The sequence below is a fragment of the Pagrus pagrus genome, assembly GCF_965226575.1.
Source record: "Pagrus pagrus genome assembly, chromosome: 7".
NCBI lineage: Eukaryota > Metazoa > Chordata > Actinopteri > Spariformes > Sparidae > Pagrus > Pagrus pagrus.
The window spans coordinates 6,197,725-6,216,065 of NC_140191.1; the positions used below are offsets into that span (position 1 = coordinate 6,197,725).

Here is an 18,341-nt window from a genome sequence, read left to right on the forward strand (position 1 = left end):
TCTCTAACTAACAGATCCGTCATGTGCGTAAACAAAAGACAGATGTATTAAAAGCTGAACACGGACAAGATATAAAAACAAGCTTGGACATCATGATGCACTGAGAGAGACTGAGACTACTTTCCATTGAATTCTGATGGATACTTCGACTTCACCACTTTGCAGAGACAATAACTGAACTATTTTCTTCACTTCATTTATTTCACAGCTATAGTTACCACTTATTTGCATATTAAGATGTTGTATACAGGTCATATGATGCATACAGCAGATTAAATTGCCTACGCTGCACCACAGTACATGTACATGATAATAAATTGCACTATGATGATGATGTTAATAATAATAATAATAATAATAATAATAATAACAATGAATGAATGAATGAAGCAAATACCTTTTGAAGAGTTTAGATACATTGGTCAATAATATCACTTTCTCTTTATGAGGACCGGATACTGCAGGGAGGGCTGCATGTCCTGACATAACTAAAGGTTCAAAGGTTCATTTATTTATCATTGTACAACACAGTGTTGTGCAATTAAATGCAAGTTGTAATCATTTTATGCTGCACAAGAAACACACACAAAAAAAATCTTTATGTTTGTAGTTGAGGATGAGTTCAGGAGCCTCACAGCCTGAGGAAAGAAGCTGCTCCGTGGTCTGGTGGTACGACAGCAGATACTCCTGTATCTTTTGCCAGACCCCAGCAGCCGTGGGTGCTGTCTTCAGTATCCTCACTTCACTTGATGTCAGTGATGCTCTGTAGTTGGGTACCAGTGATGTTCAGATTTAACCACCTGCTTCAGACCCTTCCTGTCCTGGGCGGTGCACGAACCATACCAGTTTGTGATGTTTCCAGTCAGGATGCTTTCTATTGCTCTTCTGTAAAAGTTGAATACAACCTTCTTAACTTTCCTAAGAAGTAAAAAAAAAAAAAACATGTCTTGATCTTGGGACTTGCTTTAAGACCAAATGTCTTGAGTCACATGCTTGAGGTTTTTTGTGGTATTTCTTCCACCACAGTGTAAAAAGTCAGGGTTGAGTGATGGTGAGTTCAGGGGGCTTAATGAAAGCGGGGAAAACCGAACTCTCTCTGTACCTTCTGTCATTGTGCTCAGTTTCTCGACAAATAAAAACACTTTCACTGTCAGTTCTTCACAGTCCAGATGTACTGCCCCTTTAAGAAGCTCCACTGCTGCACTTTTCTTTTTTCTTTTTTTCCCCTTCGCCACTTCACCAGTGTGTGTTTCACTATGGCGAAGGAATAAACAAACAGAGCGCGATGGGCAGGAAAGCAGCAGTAACGGTGAACACATCTCTCCGTTAGTGACTAAACACCAGCAGTTAATACTAGTCCGGTGACCTGTGGTCGGTTTCAGCGGGGTGTGCTTTTGTTAATTGCGTGGTCGGGACTCGGATGCTTGTCAGCGCGAATAGCGATGAAAAGAGCGAAAATAGTTTGCCTGATCACATTGAACACCTCAGTTGTAGCAGCCGGTGACACGGGCTAACCGTTACTGGACTCCGGAGCTTTCTTTCTTCTTCTTACCGGTTTTCTCCGCTTAAAAAAATGGAAAGAGGAGACGACTGTTAACCGGGAGACTGCTAGCTTCTGATAACACACATTGTTTTCATTCATTCGGCTTTGGTTTTGTCGTGTTTTTCTATTTGAGTCGAGTTAACCCGGGTCGTCAAAGATGTTGACAGGATCTAAAACCACGTTCAAAGTGAGACAAATGCTCCCAGATATCAAGGTAAGTTAGCTAACTGACGCTAACTAGCATTGTTGAGTGAAACTAGCGTTAACTTGTTTTTATCCTGTTTCATATTGTTGAATGACTGTGGACAGAGCTATAATTATGGTATTAAAAACCCAGTCTAAGGAAAATGTTAATTGACTTGTAACTAAATGGTATATGAATTTTTTTCCCTCATATACTGACGTTATAGATCAATAAATGCAGCTTTAAGCTAATGGTTCTTCTTGGTTAAAGCCATTTGACCCCTAATGTTATCATCTTCTCTGTAGTGGGGACTCACAAGAGCAATATGAAGAGTCAAGGTTAAAGCCTTTAATTATTATCAGTTGCATTTTGATTTGCAAGTCAGTCAGATGAAGCTCCCTCAGTACTGTAACTCATCAACACTCCTCATGTGATCAAACATCAGAGAGGCCAGGAAGCAGGTCGATGTCATGATGCAGGAAACACCGGCCATCATTCACCCTGCAGAGCTATAAATGTAAAGCCAGGTAGTTTGCAGCCTGAAACCTGCAGTCCCTCCTCAGAGATCCCTCACAGAGCCCATTCAGTGTGTTATTTTCTTTTTACACAACTCAGGATGGCTTTACAGACAGGGGGGACTGAGCTGCATAGGGCTGTTGTTTCCTTCGGTCTGGACAACAGGGAGATGCATAATTACTGCATAATGTCACTGTTATTAGATGCATGCCTTATTAAAGGCCAGTGAAGTGGTGGTGAATCTTAATCACACCTCACGACGGGGGGTTCACCTCATATGCGATTAAGTTGTTGACAAATGGTGCAGACGATCTTTATATCCGGACAAATGTGTGCTGAACAGATGTAGTGAGTTTATTGCCAAAGATTTGGGGGTGTCACATGCTTTGCTGCATTTTAATGATCAGGACTGTCCCTGATTAGGAGCCCTTGAGAGGATAGAGGACATATGAGTTTGATGGACAGCACAAAGCTCACATAGTATGAATGTGCTCAGAGTCGCTCACTCCTCTGGGAACAGTCTCTTGGCACCGTCTTTGTGTTGCCTGGCTTTTTGTCTCTCCCTGGTTATTTTCAGCAGCCGCAGGGGGAAACGGTAACAGATGCCTCTTTACTCTGCCCCAAGGCGAGGCTTGCATGTGGAGTGGGGGGTGATGTGCACTGCACAACATCTGGCTGTCGCCATGGAGACAGCGGTGGGGAGGTGGAGGAGTTTTGAATTTGATTACCTCTGAAGGAGAAGCACAGAAATCATCACGCACACCCCTCAACCGATGGAATCCCATGTGTCCAAGTATGAGAATGTGTCTGAGCCGAAGATATGGTAATGTGGAGTAGTAGGCTGTGTAGATTATATGCACAGGCCACCCACACACACCCTTGTGGGTTTTTCTCTTCCATGAGCATGTGTTGAGACTGCTTTAGAAAACTGAATCTAATCCTGGACTGAATTTTCACCAGATGGTTTTTGCAGTTTGCCCGGACTCATGAATCTTCTTTTCTTTAATCAAGAGAGAGAGTTGTCTCCCTCGATAGCCTATATCATTGTAAACATATCATTTTAAATGATATAATAATACGCATTGAAAACACATGTGGTAATTATAGACACAAAATCATGTGTTCTTATGTTTTTAAAGATTGTAGTGTATGCCTCACAGTGGTTTGGGACACAATTAGCATACATTTTAATTGGACCTTGATAGGATGGTGCTGCTCTGGCTTGCTTCCAGTTTTGCCCTGTGGCCACTTGTGGTATTGCAGTGAAAAATCCCCCTGCAGCCCAAAAAGCATTTTCCTCACAGACCACCATTATAAAACTGACACCTCAAACTTCAAACAAGGTCAATAATGACTTTCTATTATGAATTTTTGAAAAATGGAGGTTTGATATTTGTAAAACTTTCCTTGTGCTGAGAAAAAAGTGATTTCAAAAACCTGTGACATCATGAGCTGAGTAGGAACCTCCGGGCATAAAATGAAATGAAATTAAATCAATAAACCTTTTTTAGCGTACTGTATGTGGTAGGCGAGCGTCTCACTCACTCCTCAGATTGCTTGCTTTGCATGACCAACAGTCAAAATCCAAAAAGATCTAGTTCACCCTCTCATAAGGTAAAGAAAATCAGCAAATCTTCAAAATTTAGAGGCTTAAACTAGAAAATGTTTGGTATTTTTGCTTGAAAAATGACAAACCAAAGTGTTATTAATAAAAACAGCAGTACACACATGCTACATGAGGATGCTCAGGCCCGCGTCCTGACGGAATAGCAGGCTAATTCAGCCTTATTTTGCTGTGCCGCCTATCCCCTTGAGTTCACTTTATCTGCATCTCCCAGCCAGCTTTGAAGCAGTCAGCATGAAAGGCGCACAGTACAAAGCTCCACAGAAGCAAAAATGCCAGAGGAGGGATCATCTGAGCTCTATTCAGTGAGGCTGAAGATCCAAGCCTGATAGGAGTGGGCCAGAGCAGTATAGTCACCCACACCCGCTCCCACAGGACCCAGACGTCACATTAACTACCAGCCCCAGAGCTGCAAAGGCTTCCACTGCTTAAACAGACTGCAACAATGGGCTCGTCTTAACGCTAGAGCAGATTTATAGTCCTCTTAGAGGGTGTATCGATCTGACTTTGGGTGATAATTAACTCGCGGCTCCATTCACTTGGAAAAGGGCTGAGAGGCGAGGTCGATTGTCTGTTGTCAGTGTATGGAAACGCTCTGATAATCTCACTCGTGGGGCCTGAGCTGTCAAAGGAGAGAGGACTGTCAACATAAGGTTTCATGCAAGAGACGATTATGAGCCAGTGTGAATGTCCAATGTTCAGCATTGGATTTTCACTCAAGCTATTTAGCTGACACTCTCGTCTGCAGTGATGTAGTGTTAGTGAGAATTTAAGGGGATTAGAGACACAAGTGTGCTCCAGAGACCAAGAGGAGGAGAGTCTGCTGTTGATGGACACACTGCCTGCTGTGGGTGTTAGACATGTGATGATTTAGTCACAGAATTGTGTGTCTAGCCTCCAGGCAACCTTCCCGTCCTTTAAAAGAAGAATCCCAGGAAGTGATATGTCAGATAGTGGCAGGATAGGGACGGATGAAAACTCGCTGTCAAATCAAATAGTGTGTGATTTGTGAATGCAGGCGAATAGAAACAGATCAGTAAGCTGCACTGAAACCTTTCTTACTTGATGGTTTCTGATACTGATGATTCAACTGAAAATTGATCAAGGTGAGCTTTCGATTTTGATCATAGATCAACAGCAGGATCGGCGTTTCTCTCAGTAATTTTTTCCTCTCTATTTACGCCTACTTGTGCGCGCACAAGGGCAAAAAAAAGCTCTTTAAAGACTACACAGCTTACCAACAGCTTACACTCATCCTGTGTGCACAAAGACAGTCAACTGACTGGTTTTGTTGAATCCCCTAAGGGTGGTATTTTTTTTGTTGAACTCTTGAATCTTTATTTTTGGCGAATATTATCTGAACTTGTCTAATCCTAACCTGCAAAAGGCCGTCAGGATAAAGTCGAGGTGTATTTGTAAAATTCAAAACACCCTATCAGACTCTAAGGAGAATTTGAAAATGCAAATGACAGTTGTCAGGGCATAAAACCAATGAGCTGTTGATCTTTACGAATCCAGATGATGTGGACCACTGAATAAGCCCTATGTATCTACAGAGGTAGCAGATCTTCTTCCACTCTTTCGCTGTGTTGCACCGCCAACACTCAAGACAAGACAGCCATTCGTGTTTTCTGTGTTTTTTACTGGCAACTGTAGGTTCTCCTAACCACTTGGAAGGGATAGTGAGATGAGGGGTATTCAGTTGGTTTTCATTTGTTTTGTTTTATTTCATTTTCCTTATTGGAAGCTCAGGGAATTTTGCTAACAAGGGAGTCAGAACAGAGTCAATCACCGGTGTACAAGTCTAATTTGTACTCTCACATATGCAGCAGACTGCTCACACTGTAGAGCCCGGCTGTAATTAAGGAGAGCAGCGGTGTAACACTAGAAGCTGGAGAAAACACAGTAGAGTACAGTAAAGACAGGATCAGATTTAGATTCACTTTATTTTAGCCAATACCGATCCCTTAAAGATATAATATGTAACATTACTCATTAGCTAATGTTACCATGCTAACATTGTAAACGTGACAATGAACATGGTAAATAACATGCCTCTATTTTAGCAATGTCATTGTGAGCATGTTAGCATTTAGCCATGCCTAGATGAGCTGCTTGCAAGACTGTACTGACTCTTGTTAAACCTGTATCCTCCTAGTCTTACTGTTTTATTTGGCTTCGGATGACCTTTGAACCTTACCGTACAATGCATCGGCAACTGCACAAACATCGGTTTAACTCTATGTCAGCAGTGAACACTATAGAGGAAGGGAAAATGTAGATACAAATATGTTATGAGACAGTGTATCGCAAATCATTCAGCAGGGCTATGATAAAAAGAGCTAGTAATTATGTTTTTGTTGCGCGTCCAAAAGTCTAGACTGATGGGGCTATAATGATAAAGAGTGCAGGCAGTGCTGTAAATATTCCCTCGTTGCCAGACCTTCATAAAAAGTAACAGCAGTGAGAGCTGCGCTAATTTCTTCAAGCTTTTGCAGAGAAATGGGTTAAAAGCTGGATATTCACTGTAGTGTGATGCAGAAATTCTCTCATTAAATATTAACCATCTGAATTCCCAATTCATGAAATATTGATTTATTACTTTACCCTATATGTCAGAATCTCTTTCTGTCTTTTCTGCGGACCTCATTTCACTGTGAACTGCTGTTTATATTCAAGGTGCTTCTTCGTCTTTTGAGGTCAGGTCTTCTGTTTCTGTAACAGCAAATACAGTATATTATTACTGGTCTGACTCTAAAGGAAAGGCAAGGAAATAAAGGAAATATGTGTTCTCAGCTCTCTGGCTATTTTTTATCTGTAGACAAAAACAAATCTCATGTTATTCTAAATGGAATAAGAGGAAACGCTTCAAAGTGAGCCCCATTTAGCAAAACTACCTCACATCCGTATTTTTCCTCCAAGCCGGATCACAATGCCACATGACTGTCCCCATTCATGCGAGGAAATGAAAAGCACAATACAAATGAACGGGCTGTGACCCTTTAAAGTACACTGGGCAGCGGCTAAAAGCTAATGTGTATTTTACAAGCCCCAAGCAGAGCGTTGCTTTCAACATGGACTTATTTCAGATGCAGCTCAGCTTGTTGGTACTGGGGATAAACCAATTATTGGCTGGTTGATATTCAGCATTTTTCCGATTATCGTTATTATCATTTTTTTTTTGTGTGTCTTTGCCCCTCTGTTGTCTCACTGTCCTGCCCACAATATTGTCTGATTGGTTACAAGTCACAAGTCTGGTCAAGCCTATCAAAGCTCAGTTTCAAACCTAGTTAGTCAAAAGAGGTGGCCCAGTCAGTCTAGAGCCCTCCGCCAAAAATAGTTTGAAAAGAGATTTTAGGGAAACAACTCTTGAAACTTCATTGCATTGTTGTTAGTTTTCCACGTAAAGTTAGATTTTAAGAATGGCAGGATAATGTTTGAAACCATAGCGCTTAGGATGCAATGGAAGTGCGCTCTTTCTCCAATGTCCCTTCGAATTTCCCATTCGTTCTCTTCCCTCGTGAGTTCGGCCTGTTGTTTGAGGAAAGAGAAGTTATGTTCCAGACCCAGGAACAAGCACGCTTACTGCAGAAGTCTGGCCGCAGTAGCAAGGGGAAGCCATGAGCAATGGAAACTGCAATGAGGCTTGGCCGCTGTCCCTGAGGATGAAGGGAGGGAGCAGAGGAGGGCAAAAGTGGGGCAGAGAGGCAGAACAGGGGAGAAAGAGGCAATGAAAGTGATCGAGTGGGGACGCTGAAGCCACATAATGGAAGCAAATGTCAGCTTAAACACGGCTCTGGAAATGTGGTTTTTGGATGATACGTGACTTAGAGATGAGGAAAGCCATACTTTAGCCACAGCATCTTTAAGTTCATGAATAGACATTTTCTCATTCCCATTTTCCTGATTTATGTTGTCTGCGTAACCTCTGTAGTGCAAAATAGGCCTGCAACTACAGATTCTTTTCATTATCGATTTATCTGTTGATTGTCTTCTCAAGTAATCAATTAGTTGTTTGGTCCACAAATGTCAGAAAATTATGAAAATAGTTGATTTCCAAAGCCTGTGATCACATCCTCAAATGTCTGTTTTGTCCACAACCCAAAGACATTCAGTTTACTGTCATAGAGGAGTAAAGACACCAGGAAATGTCCACATTTAAGGAACTGAAAATAAAAACATTTTGGACATTTGTTCTTAAAAATATGTCTCAAGATGCGGTAGATAGACAGGTAGATTGTCAAAATAGTTGGCATTTAATAGTTGACAGCTAGTTGCTTCAGCTCTAGTGCAAAACTTGTAAGTGAAGGACAGATACCTGTATTTCTTGCTGTAGGTCATTCTGTCACTTTTATTGTGTGCACAAATCAAATTTCTGCTAGTCTAACCGAGGGAGTTCCACTCATATCTCTCTTATCATATTATGTACACAACCCAGTCTGCAGTATAGCGCCAGTGGCACTTCACCTTGTGCATTTGCAATGTTATTCAGTGGGTTTACTCACCACACAGGACCCTGAGGCCCGAGTTTGTCACTCTCAACAACCTTCAGAGGACAGATCCAAGACACTGGACTTATGAAAGGAATAACAAAACAAAATCTGAGCCCCTGATGCTCTTTAAAGAGGATAAGGAATTCGGCTGCGGCTTCACTGTGGGTGTTGATGGTGAGACTGAGGGAAAGCATAAGACATTTTAAAGCCAGATGGAAAAAAAATGAACAATGCTCTGGCAAGCAGAAACTGAGTCTCGTAAAAATTTTAGTGTCCTGCCTTATCATCAAAAAGAGGCTTGTTTTTCTCCAGCGGTTGTTGTCAACACAGAGCTTTCAGCCTTTTTATTTGGTCAGTAAACTTGTCTGAACTATAAGGATCTTTTAAATTAACTTATAGAAAATATAGGTCAGGGAGAACTCTCAGTGCATCAGCTAATTCCTGTAGTTTGAGTACAGATGTTGGAGTTGGCGGTATATAACCATTTTATAGCGAGATATTGCATCAGGGCAAAATTGCCCATATGACATTGATTAGCGCTCGTATAATTTGGATTGATTAAAACCATTCTTTGTTTTTATTATGGTCTTCACGGCTCACTAAGCACGAGTTGAATTAAATGGCAAATTAGTAAGGTGTTCTTTTTTTCTCTTTTCTAATGGTAAACAAAGACTGATACTGTTCATTTGGTTAGTTTACAGTTTAGAATAGGCTATAACATAATTTCTACAAATCTAATATAGCAGTATATGCTTTATATACTTCAAATTGCATTCAACACATCACAATGCTTTTGACCAAATACCTCTATCAATACATATAGCAGCAGCATTGCAGGGATGACTTTTGGTACTTTCATTAAATATTTACAAAATGAGATTATTAATTAATAATATTAAAACATCAGTAATGTGGACATGATGACTAAGTGGATAAAGGCAAGTATTAGAACAGTCTGGTGATTTCAGAAAATGACATCACTTTACTGTAATACAGCCTTTAAAACCAAGAGAAGACTACACCTATGTCATCATGATATAAATATATCCAAAATCTAGGACTGTATGTAGTCTTACATCATGAAAGCAATATAATATTGATATATTGGCCAGCCCTAATGTCAGTGCTCCATCAAGATACCACCAGTAGCAAACAGCAGACTGAGTAGGTTTCTGTTACAGAAACAGCCAGCTGCTCTCACATGCAAAGAAAACAAGCAGCTATGAATAAGTGTGATTTTACTAGTTTTACAAGGAGCAAAGGTCCTCTTTGTTAAAAGCTCCCTGTTTTTTTATGGAGGGCCGCAAGCTTAGAGTCTCAGGTTTTCATGAGCAGGCTGCTAACACAGAATTCACCACACTGCAAAATTGTTAGCATAACACTGACGACTGAGTAGATTCATTGTTATTGTTCACACATCCTTGCTGACTCGAAGAAATGCCGCGGCTCAGCGATAGAGCGGGTGCCTTCAGTGAAACAGTGATTAATAGTTTTGTTGTGGGCCGAACTCAGCCAGAACTGCTGAGAGAGACGTTTGAGGCCCTACAATGTATAGTTTTCTCGGGCCCGAACTCTATTTCTGTACTACTTTAAAGCTCTTTCGCCACCTGTATAATCATATCGCCCTCTCACATTGCAGGCCCCGACATATTATGGGATTTCAAGCCGATAAATGTAAATGGCCTTCACAAAGGGGGGGTTAGTAGCAAAGTTAAGTGGAAGCATATGTGCTAGTAAGCTCAGAGTCTGATTATAGAAACCTCTGTGGCTCTGTGGGGCTGGATTGTGCTTGTAGTACAGACTCAAGTACTTGAGACTTCATTACTATTATAGAGAAAGCAGGCACAAACAGCAACATGGAAACTAAGGATCACGGAGCATTGTGTGGTTTGGCTTTGTTTCTTTGTCTTTGAAAATGAGTCCGCTGAGACCAACCAGATGAGAGAAGCAGGCAGAGCCGTAAATTTAATATAATCAACAAGAAGAAATGTGACATATGGCTCTGTCCGTGTGCTCTGTTTAGTCTGCCTCTTGACTAAACACTTTAAGGAGTCTGTGGGCACAAGTTAGAAGTAGAACATTAGTCCTTTGAACTGAACTCTGCTTTCATAATCTTTCTGGGGATTTGGGAGGTGAAGTGAACTAAATTTAGCATTCTGTTAACATAAAATGATTCAGTTGTACTGTGTGTCAGATGGATGAAAAGATCAATACAACTCTGTGTCTGTCCATTATGTTTAAGGCCGGCTTAGCTTAGCATAAACACTGATTCATGGCAAGAATGTGAATAGGCGAGTTCCCAAAATGACCTGCTATTCCTTTCAGCAAAGGACATCTCCTGTTTGTAAGAGTGACTTTTAAAATAAACACAGTTAATTTGGAAACAAGAAGGATTAATTGATGATAATTTCTGCCGTGTTTCTCTTGCAGGAGAGGATGCTGAGTCAGAGTGGGGTGAACGCAAGGAGTCGAGATGTGTTTGGGCTACGCTGCCTGCCAGGTAAGATTTTGCTTTTGTTAGCTGCTGTTGAGATGAGGGTTTTTAAATCTGTCAAGAGAGACCAGACATGTGACTCAGTCCTGGAGTCCTTGGTGAAGAGTAATCCCAGCAGTTCTACACATTAAAGTGTGTTTACAGGTCTTGGGGAGTACTACTGCATATGTATAAAGAAAAGTAGTTTAAAACCTTTTGTGGCTCCAGAGGAAGCTGAATGTAATCTCATGAATCGTCCTCAGTGGTGTTTCTCAGTGGTTAAGTTACATTGTGGGTAATGTAGGCGCCAGGTTTTGGTTTTCTCCTATAACACTGTTGGAGTCATTATGGCCAGTTTAAAAACAAATGATCAAAATCAATACAGCGGTACCAGAGATATCCCTTCTTCAATTCCACGCGTTCTTATTCCTTTGCAAAACCTAGCCTACATTACCCACAATGCAACTTAGCCACTGAGTTACATCACTGGAGGCAATTTATCAGTTACTCTTTCAATCAAGTCAAGTCTCCTGAAGATCCTGCAGTCTTACTTGCTGTATCCAGTCTTTATAAAGAGAAAAGACAAGGAATTAACTTTCAAACTAATCAAACAAAAACCACATATCTTTCTCAATATCTCCTCAATCAAAAAAATATTCCCTCCCCATCGATTTTAACAATGAAATACGGATACCCAGACTATAAAAACGTATCATGTCTCAAGTCAAGGCATTCAAATTCAGTTTATATTATGTCAAGTCATCTGCAATGAACAATACTTAAAATCGGTTTAAGTAAGTCAGACACAATAAATGTGCAGAGGCACTTAATAAACCTCAAAACACCTCACAGCTTGCCGTTCAATTGAAAACTGCCACGCAGCTCCAGGATCAGACGAACTATCAACACTCAGGCATAAAACTGCTGCTGCATTCATTGTTCTCTGTGGTTTGTAATTTCCATATTGCTCTTGTAGCCACACCTGGACAAGGAATGTCACAGCAGGTGTTTTGCCTTCGAGACGGGAAAACATCTGCTGCTGAAAAGCAAACCTGAGCACACAGAAAGGGACTGGGCGCCTCAGTGAACAGTTGTGTAGATGAGATCTAAACGTGTATTGCATAATTAAACACGGTCAGATGTTCACAAAATGAAACTAAGATCTGCAGCAAATGTCTTTTGTTGCACATGATGAAAGCGGGGTTGTTGTAGAGGTGTTGTAGAGCTTATTATAGCAGGCACTGACAGTGTGGAAACTTATAGTTGGTGCAGAATTTAACCGTTTGCTTGTAGCGGCAGCGTGAAACTACATGAATGTGAGTTGTGTAGTCGTTTTTTCACCGTATTGTGCAAGCCTACTTACAGTAAATGCTTGTACATCATCCTCCATCTCGAGGGTGAACTATAAACTATTAATTGTGAAAGATTCCCTCTTGTTTAGAGAATCAGCTGCCTTAATAAGATGTGGCCCCCAGATCCTCGTCACCCTGGAATCACTTTCCTTTACTCCCAACTATAAAACCCCTGCTGTAGAGAGAGTTTAGTCAGCTAGCTTTACCAGAGGTCAACCCTCTTAACCCAGTGATAATCTGCTCGATGGTGCAGGCCAACACACAATCTCTGCTGCCTCTGCTGCTGCAATCAGAGTTATTTCCCTGGCCTGACCCTGCTCATATTCATGTGTCAGAAACAATCTGTAGGAGCTTTTTAGAAGAATGACACCAGATCAGAGATTTGAGACTCAAAGCACCCTTCACCAGAGCAGATTAAGTGTAAATGAGTGTTCGAGGGAAGTTCATGAGTTTGAGAGGTGCTCGTTTGTGACTGTTTCCTAATAGAGCAGGATTTTTTTATGCCACAGTTGTTTTTTGTTTTGACATCTCGTGGGCTTAAATTGACCTTTCACCATCATACTCGTGCTTGTGCACGTTCTCCTTAAAAACACACACACACACTTCCTTCCTTATTTTCATTCACTTAGTTGGCCATAATTTGTTTTCCAGCAGTGTGTTTTCAACAAATACTTTCCAGTCTCTGGACTGCCTGCCCTTGACAACACGCACAGAGATCCTATTCTTAGCTGTTAACATTAAACTGTGAAATGTCGAGTGACTTTACTCCTCGCATTTTTCCCCTGTCTGCTGTCAGAATCATCTCCATCTCCAAAATTGTCTTAAGCTTCCCTTTCTTCCCTCTGTCTTCTCCTCTTCTCTGTCTCCACCTCCATTCCAGGCAGATTAGAAACACAGCTGTCCATGAGAACCTTTCTTATATTAGATGTGTATTGGCAGCGCTGTTGTGTTTTCAGAAACATCATCCCCTTTTTCCATTGAGACCTATATTAGCTCCTCTGTGAGCTAAAATTACCTACTATTAGCGTTTCATTTTATTTTTGACATTTTTTAAAGCCGATTCAGATTTCGGGCAGGGAAATCTATCCTTTGGCTCTGTGCACGCTCTGCAGAGTAAGTGTTGAGACAATTTGTGAGAACAAGTTCACTTTCAGACACAAAGGAGTCGTGAGTCTGTGTGAAAGGGCTCACGTTGCACCTGTGGCCTCTCTCTTTCTCCCTTTCTCTCTCTCAAACGTGCACGTTCTCTGCAAAAGGATGGGTCATTTGTCAACACTGCATCGGTATCAACACAGTGAGGCTGCTGTTGTATGTTAGGCCAATTTAAGTTGTGTCATGTCTCAAACTCAACCCGCTGACAGGTTGAGAACAACCGTATGAATCACAAAATATGTTTGCAGAAGTCGTCCCGTTCTCCCAGTAGTTAACGGGCAGTGCCCAGTGTCCACGGTGTTCTCATGTGACAACGGGACACAGGACCGCAGAAACCGAGCCGGCCTGCGGGAGGGCGAACGGGTCAGGACAGCTCCGACAGCCATAGGTAGATCATGTACCTTTTCAATGCTGCGAGTGGGGGAGGGGGTATACTGTCCATTCACACACAATGCCAAGAGGCCAGGACCCCCTTCAGAGCAACTTCACAATCCCTTTTCTCCAAAGTCTTATGTTACTGTGGGATTAAAAGGCTGTCAATCAGCTTTATACCTTGTTGATTGATGGACAAGAGACCAGAGCATTGATCTTTGTGAACTTGGGTTTCGATCTTGATGTTGAAAACAGTATTAAATTCTCATTGTGACTTTAAATGGACGTTATGCAGTTTATTGTCCATGAAAAGTGATATTACAAATCAGAAAACTTCCAAAGTATAAATCCAGCCATTGTGGACTACCATTTTCAAACCTAAAGTTTGGCGTTATAGCTTTCACTTCCCTTTTTGGAGCTAGAAGTAACCATGTAAGAGCTGGGGAGGATATCCTGATTTGATCTGACTGATAACCCGAGGACACACCCTCGTAGCGACTTGTGAATCACAAGGTAGTCACAGCCGACAGCATACTGTGCTCTATCGTCTTTATCACTCATCGACTTATTAGAAGAACTAGCAAATGCAAAGATGGCGCCTGTTCAGTCCAATGAGAATTGCTCACCTGAAAAAAGTTTCCTGATCCAATTTGGTTGTCAGTCTTAACCTGCGGTCAACATTTGTGGCTGTTGAGTCACATGAAGGTTACTGGCTGTGGGTTTTGGATTTGTTAACACAGCAGTCCTCTGGACATTTTGTGCTGATCCAAATTACAGGGAAGACTACAGGCATCGGTGATGTTTCTCTTTTCCTCATTTGTACAGAAAACATCTTCAGCAGCTGCTAGTTTGTCAACAACTATATCCCTGGATTTAATGCAGTGTAATGCAGTGGTCTTTACTCATCCTCCCAGCGGGTTGAGGAGGGCAGAAACCTTTTGCTCTGCATGCACCCTAGCTGAAAATGAGGAACAAATGTGGCTGAGAAAAACAAGTGAAACGGAGGCTGAGAGCATGTGGTTCAGATCTCGCTCAGCTGTATTTTCTCAGGCTGATCCTTTAGGTCGCTCTCTCTTTGTATCCAAGTCAGTGACCACAACATCAACAGAAGCAGCTGAGATGTTAAAGGGGAAACTCAAATTTCAACTTAATGTGGAGAGAAAAATCCAATGTTTGTGCCCAACATCATATAAGACATGCAAAGACTTATAGGACTACGTAGGAAAGCACAACTTCCTGAAAACTTCAAGTCAAGCATTTTCTCAGTGTTTGTATTGTAATGGTTTCTTCTACTCAGAAGGTTTTGCATTATTTGAACAGTTGGACAGCCAGTTCCAGAAATGTTGTTGCATGTGAGACCTTACTATTCAAATAGATGATAAATGCCAGTAGCTGCTGTATTTCAGCTTTTTTGCCTTGAGGCCCTTGTGCTCTTTAGTTGGTCAAAGCTCCAACCCAACGTTTTCCTTTGGCGAGCTGTCCACACCATAATGCTGTCAGAGGCTGATGTAACTGGCATCTGTGAGGCCGCCACTGGCAATGAACGATCTACAGCGAACACAGAGAACCTGAAATTAAACAACTGTGGTTTTCAATGACATGTTCGACTGTTTTTCTGCGTCTTTGTTGCTGTTGTTTTATTGTTCTTAATAGCTGTAATCCAGCTAACTGTGGGCTACACCCAGGGCGAACGGCATGTACAAAGCAAATACTGTTTATCCCAAACATCATATACACACAGGGCCACAGACAGAAGACTTATAAAGTATATTAAGCTAACTTATTGTTTTAATGTAAAATATTGAATATTCTGGCTTGGTTAACAATTGTTAGAGAAGCACTAGAAAGTGCACTAATTCAGTGTGAGTACAGCTACGTTGTTGGACTCTCTCAGGAGCCCTCTAGGAAGAACATAAAACATTTATTTGATTAAAGGACAACAGTCTCGTAAACACCTTCTGTTGTCCAGCTGACTCACGCTGCACTGAAGCACCTGCTAGCAAGAAACCCCTTAAATCTCACAAAAGAGTGCAAATAGACCCAGAAAGCCTCTGGTTCCCTGTATTCCTCTTCCTCTTCACATCTTTAGGCTGCAGGAATGTTTTCGGCTCTGTTGCACCCCGGGGAGAAATTAAAACAAGACATGCAAAGCCACAGATTGTCCTTTGAAAGAGCAGCTCTGAACAAAGGTTCACTTGTGTTCACTGTGCTAAGCATCCGAAATCTCTGTAGCTAGGTCATGAGTGGTCAAGTCCAGCCTAGAGTTTTTAAGCGTGGCTTCAGAGGTCGAGGGTCTAAGCATTACCATGAAGCACACCCAAAGGTTTAAACTCCTCTTGTGCAGTCGGCAAATTATGGTGTTGAAACACAGGCCCCTCTTCAGTTTTCTCTCGCAGCATAAACAAGTGTTAAATGTGTGAAATAGCTGTTTCCTGTTTGTGCTTTGGTCGCCCCAAAAATATCCATTAATCTAAGAGCAAGAAGAAGCATTGTGCAGAGACCGGGACCTGCCCCAACGGCTCTTCTGTTAGTCTGAGGGCCGTGCTGGTTTCTTCCACATGTGCACTGAAGGAATTTTGTGTTTCCTCAGAATGTTTTTTCAGTTTCGAGGAACCAGCAGTCTTTCCCCGTCTTTTTCTTTGGCTTTTGAGTGGGTATGAAAACATTCGCTTTGCCATGTGCCTGGCCCGATTCTCTTCTTGTCATGGACAAAAAGGCCATTTTCTCCACATCTACCCTATCCTGGACTCTGTTGCCATGGAAACCCACAGTCTAGCTGGCAAAGGCTTTGTATTCCTGCGGGAGACTGTTATAAATGTGCTGTCTCACCACTGTGTGTGTGTGTGTGTGTGTGTGTGTGTGTGTTTTGGTGAAACCTTTTTTTCCCCCTTTGTTTATGCACATCTGTGTTTGTGTGTGAGAGACTTTTTCTGGGTGAAAAGGTTTGTTTTTGGAAGCTTTGTCCTGGAATTTCATTTCAGATGCCTCTCCTACAACCATCCTCTCTATACTTAGCCAATGATGAGAATTCATCACTCAGTCTCAACAGGATCAGCTGATACAACTAATAATGTCCTGCACACATAAAGTACACGTTTCAACACATCAAAAATGCCAGTCTTTCTTAATTTTATATCCACAACAAATGACTGTATTTTAAAGAATATTGTGAGTTATAATATCGAGCTGCACAGACATAAATACGGTCTGAACTTTCACTCTTATACTAAAACTTTGTGATTCACTCATGCATATTTAACACTAACCTTAATTGGTGTAATCCAATCCAGAACAGAAAGAGTTACTTCCTTCTGTGAGCTGATGTTTTTGTTGTTCTTCCTGCTCCTCCTCTGTGGCCCCAGGACTTGCAACAATAACCAACAACATGGGGATGGCCCTTTTTGTTTAAAGGTGTTTGTTACACCCACTCCCAGTAGCCCGCTCTCAGTGAACTTCCTTGCTACTGTTCCTCTGTCTGTATACTTCCTGTTATGTTATGTGACCCCCCCCATACACACTCAGAGACAAGTACAAAACAACCCCATGACTGCAGTACCCATAAATTCCATCCTGTAACCTCTGCTACATCTGTCTTTTGTCCCCACCAGGCGAGTGTGTACTTCAGAGAGCTGTTATGGTGAGAAAGAAGCTGACTGCAAGGGAAGGAAGAGGTTGGCTCTCTGGGACCCTCTTCTGTACCCACTTCAGAGTGGCCTTTGTTCCCCAGGACGGCCCCAAACCTGATGTGAGTCCATCTGAGCAGCTGTGTTGATGAAAAATAAATGAAACAACGATTAAGAACGTTAATGCGAGTACTGTGATGATGTGAGTGTTGTTTTCTTCAACATTCATAATGCAGGACAATGCAGACCCAGTCCTTTTAGGTGACCATGATGTGGCTTTGGCATCCATAGAGAAGGTTGTGGTTGGTAAGTAACTCATGAGTCATGACCAATGAAAAGTATTTTAATTAAACTATGACCAGAGATTTATTGACTTGCATTACTTAAATGTGACACTCCCTGTTCCAGGCTGTTACGCCTTCTTCCTTGATACTGATCATTGCACAACTCCATCATGTTTTTTAATCAGTACTTAGAATATTTTACTTATCATGAGGATACTGGATGCATAGTTTTCCAAAAAATGATTTGGTATAACTGTTGACTGATTGTGTATATTATTATCATCAATTTGGTTTGGATTAAAGTTGTAACAGCCATGGTTACCTTGGTAACAGCTAGTGAGGCTTAACACCACAGTAAACAGTCGTTAGGCAGCTTCTTTGTCAGTAATACATAAGAAGAGCAGAGGGTTTCCGTTTAGAGGCGACCAAACAAACTGTCGTTGTCACAATAAAGAGGTCAGTCAGAAATAATTTAATGCTGTTAATAGCGCGAGTAGTTTTCCACACAACAGCAGTGCACAGTAATATTTGTTGGAGCTCACTGTGGTTTTTTGTTCTGTTACTCCCCTGTAAAAGTTAGAAATGATCCACTGAGGAAAAAAATAAAAAATTAGAGTTGTCTTGTTTTTAGATGCAGTTTTTACTAATGATCACTGTTAAAGCTAACCTAACCGCAGTGAGAAATACATTTAGTTTCCCTTAAATGCTTCACAGTAAATCCACCC

The 18,341-nt window shown here is 41.5% G+C and overlaps 1 protein-coding gene across 2 annotated transcripts in view; it reads left to right on the forward strand.

The window, feature by feature from the left end:
• Positions 1-1,231: 1,231 nt before the first annotated feature.
• mtmr11 (myotubularin related protein 11) overlaps positions 1,232-18,341 on the forward strand; it is a 39,744-nt gene continuing 22,634 nt past the window's right edge. For both annotated transcript variants that reach the window (XM_084358351.1, XM_084358350.1), the window contains exons 1-4: positions 1,232-1,757; positions 10,791-10,860; positions 17,318-17,454; positions 17,569-17,638. In XM_084358351.1, coding sequence (XP_084214477.1) covers positions 1,701-1,757; positions 10,791-10,860; positions 17,318-17,454; positions 17,569-17,638 — 334 coding nt within the window. In that variant the 5' untranslated portion in view covers positions 1,232-1,700. The remainder of the gene's footprint in view (positions 1,758-10,790; positions 10,861-17,317; positions 17,455-17,568; positions 17,639-18,341) is intronic.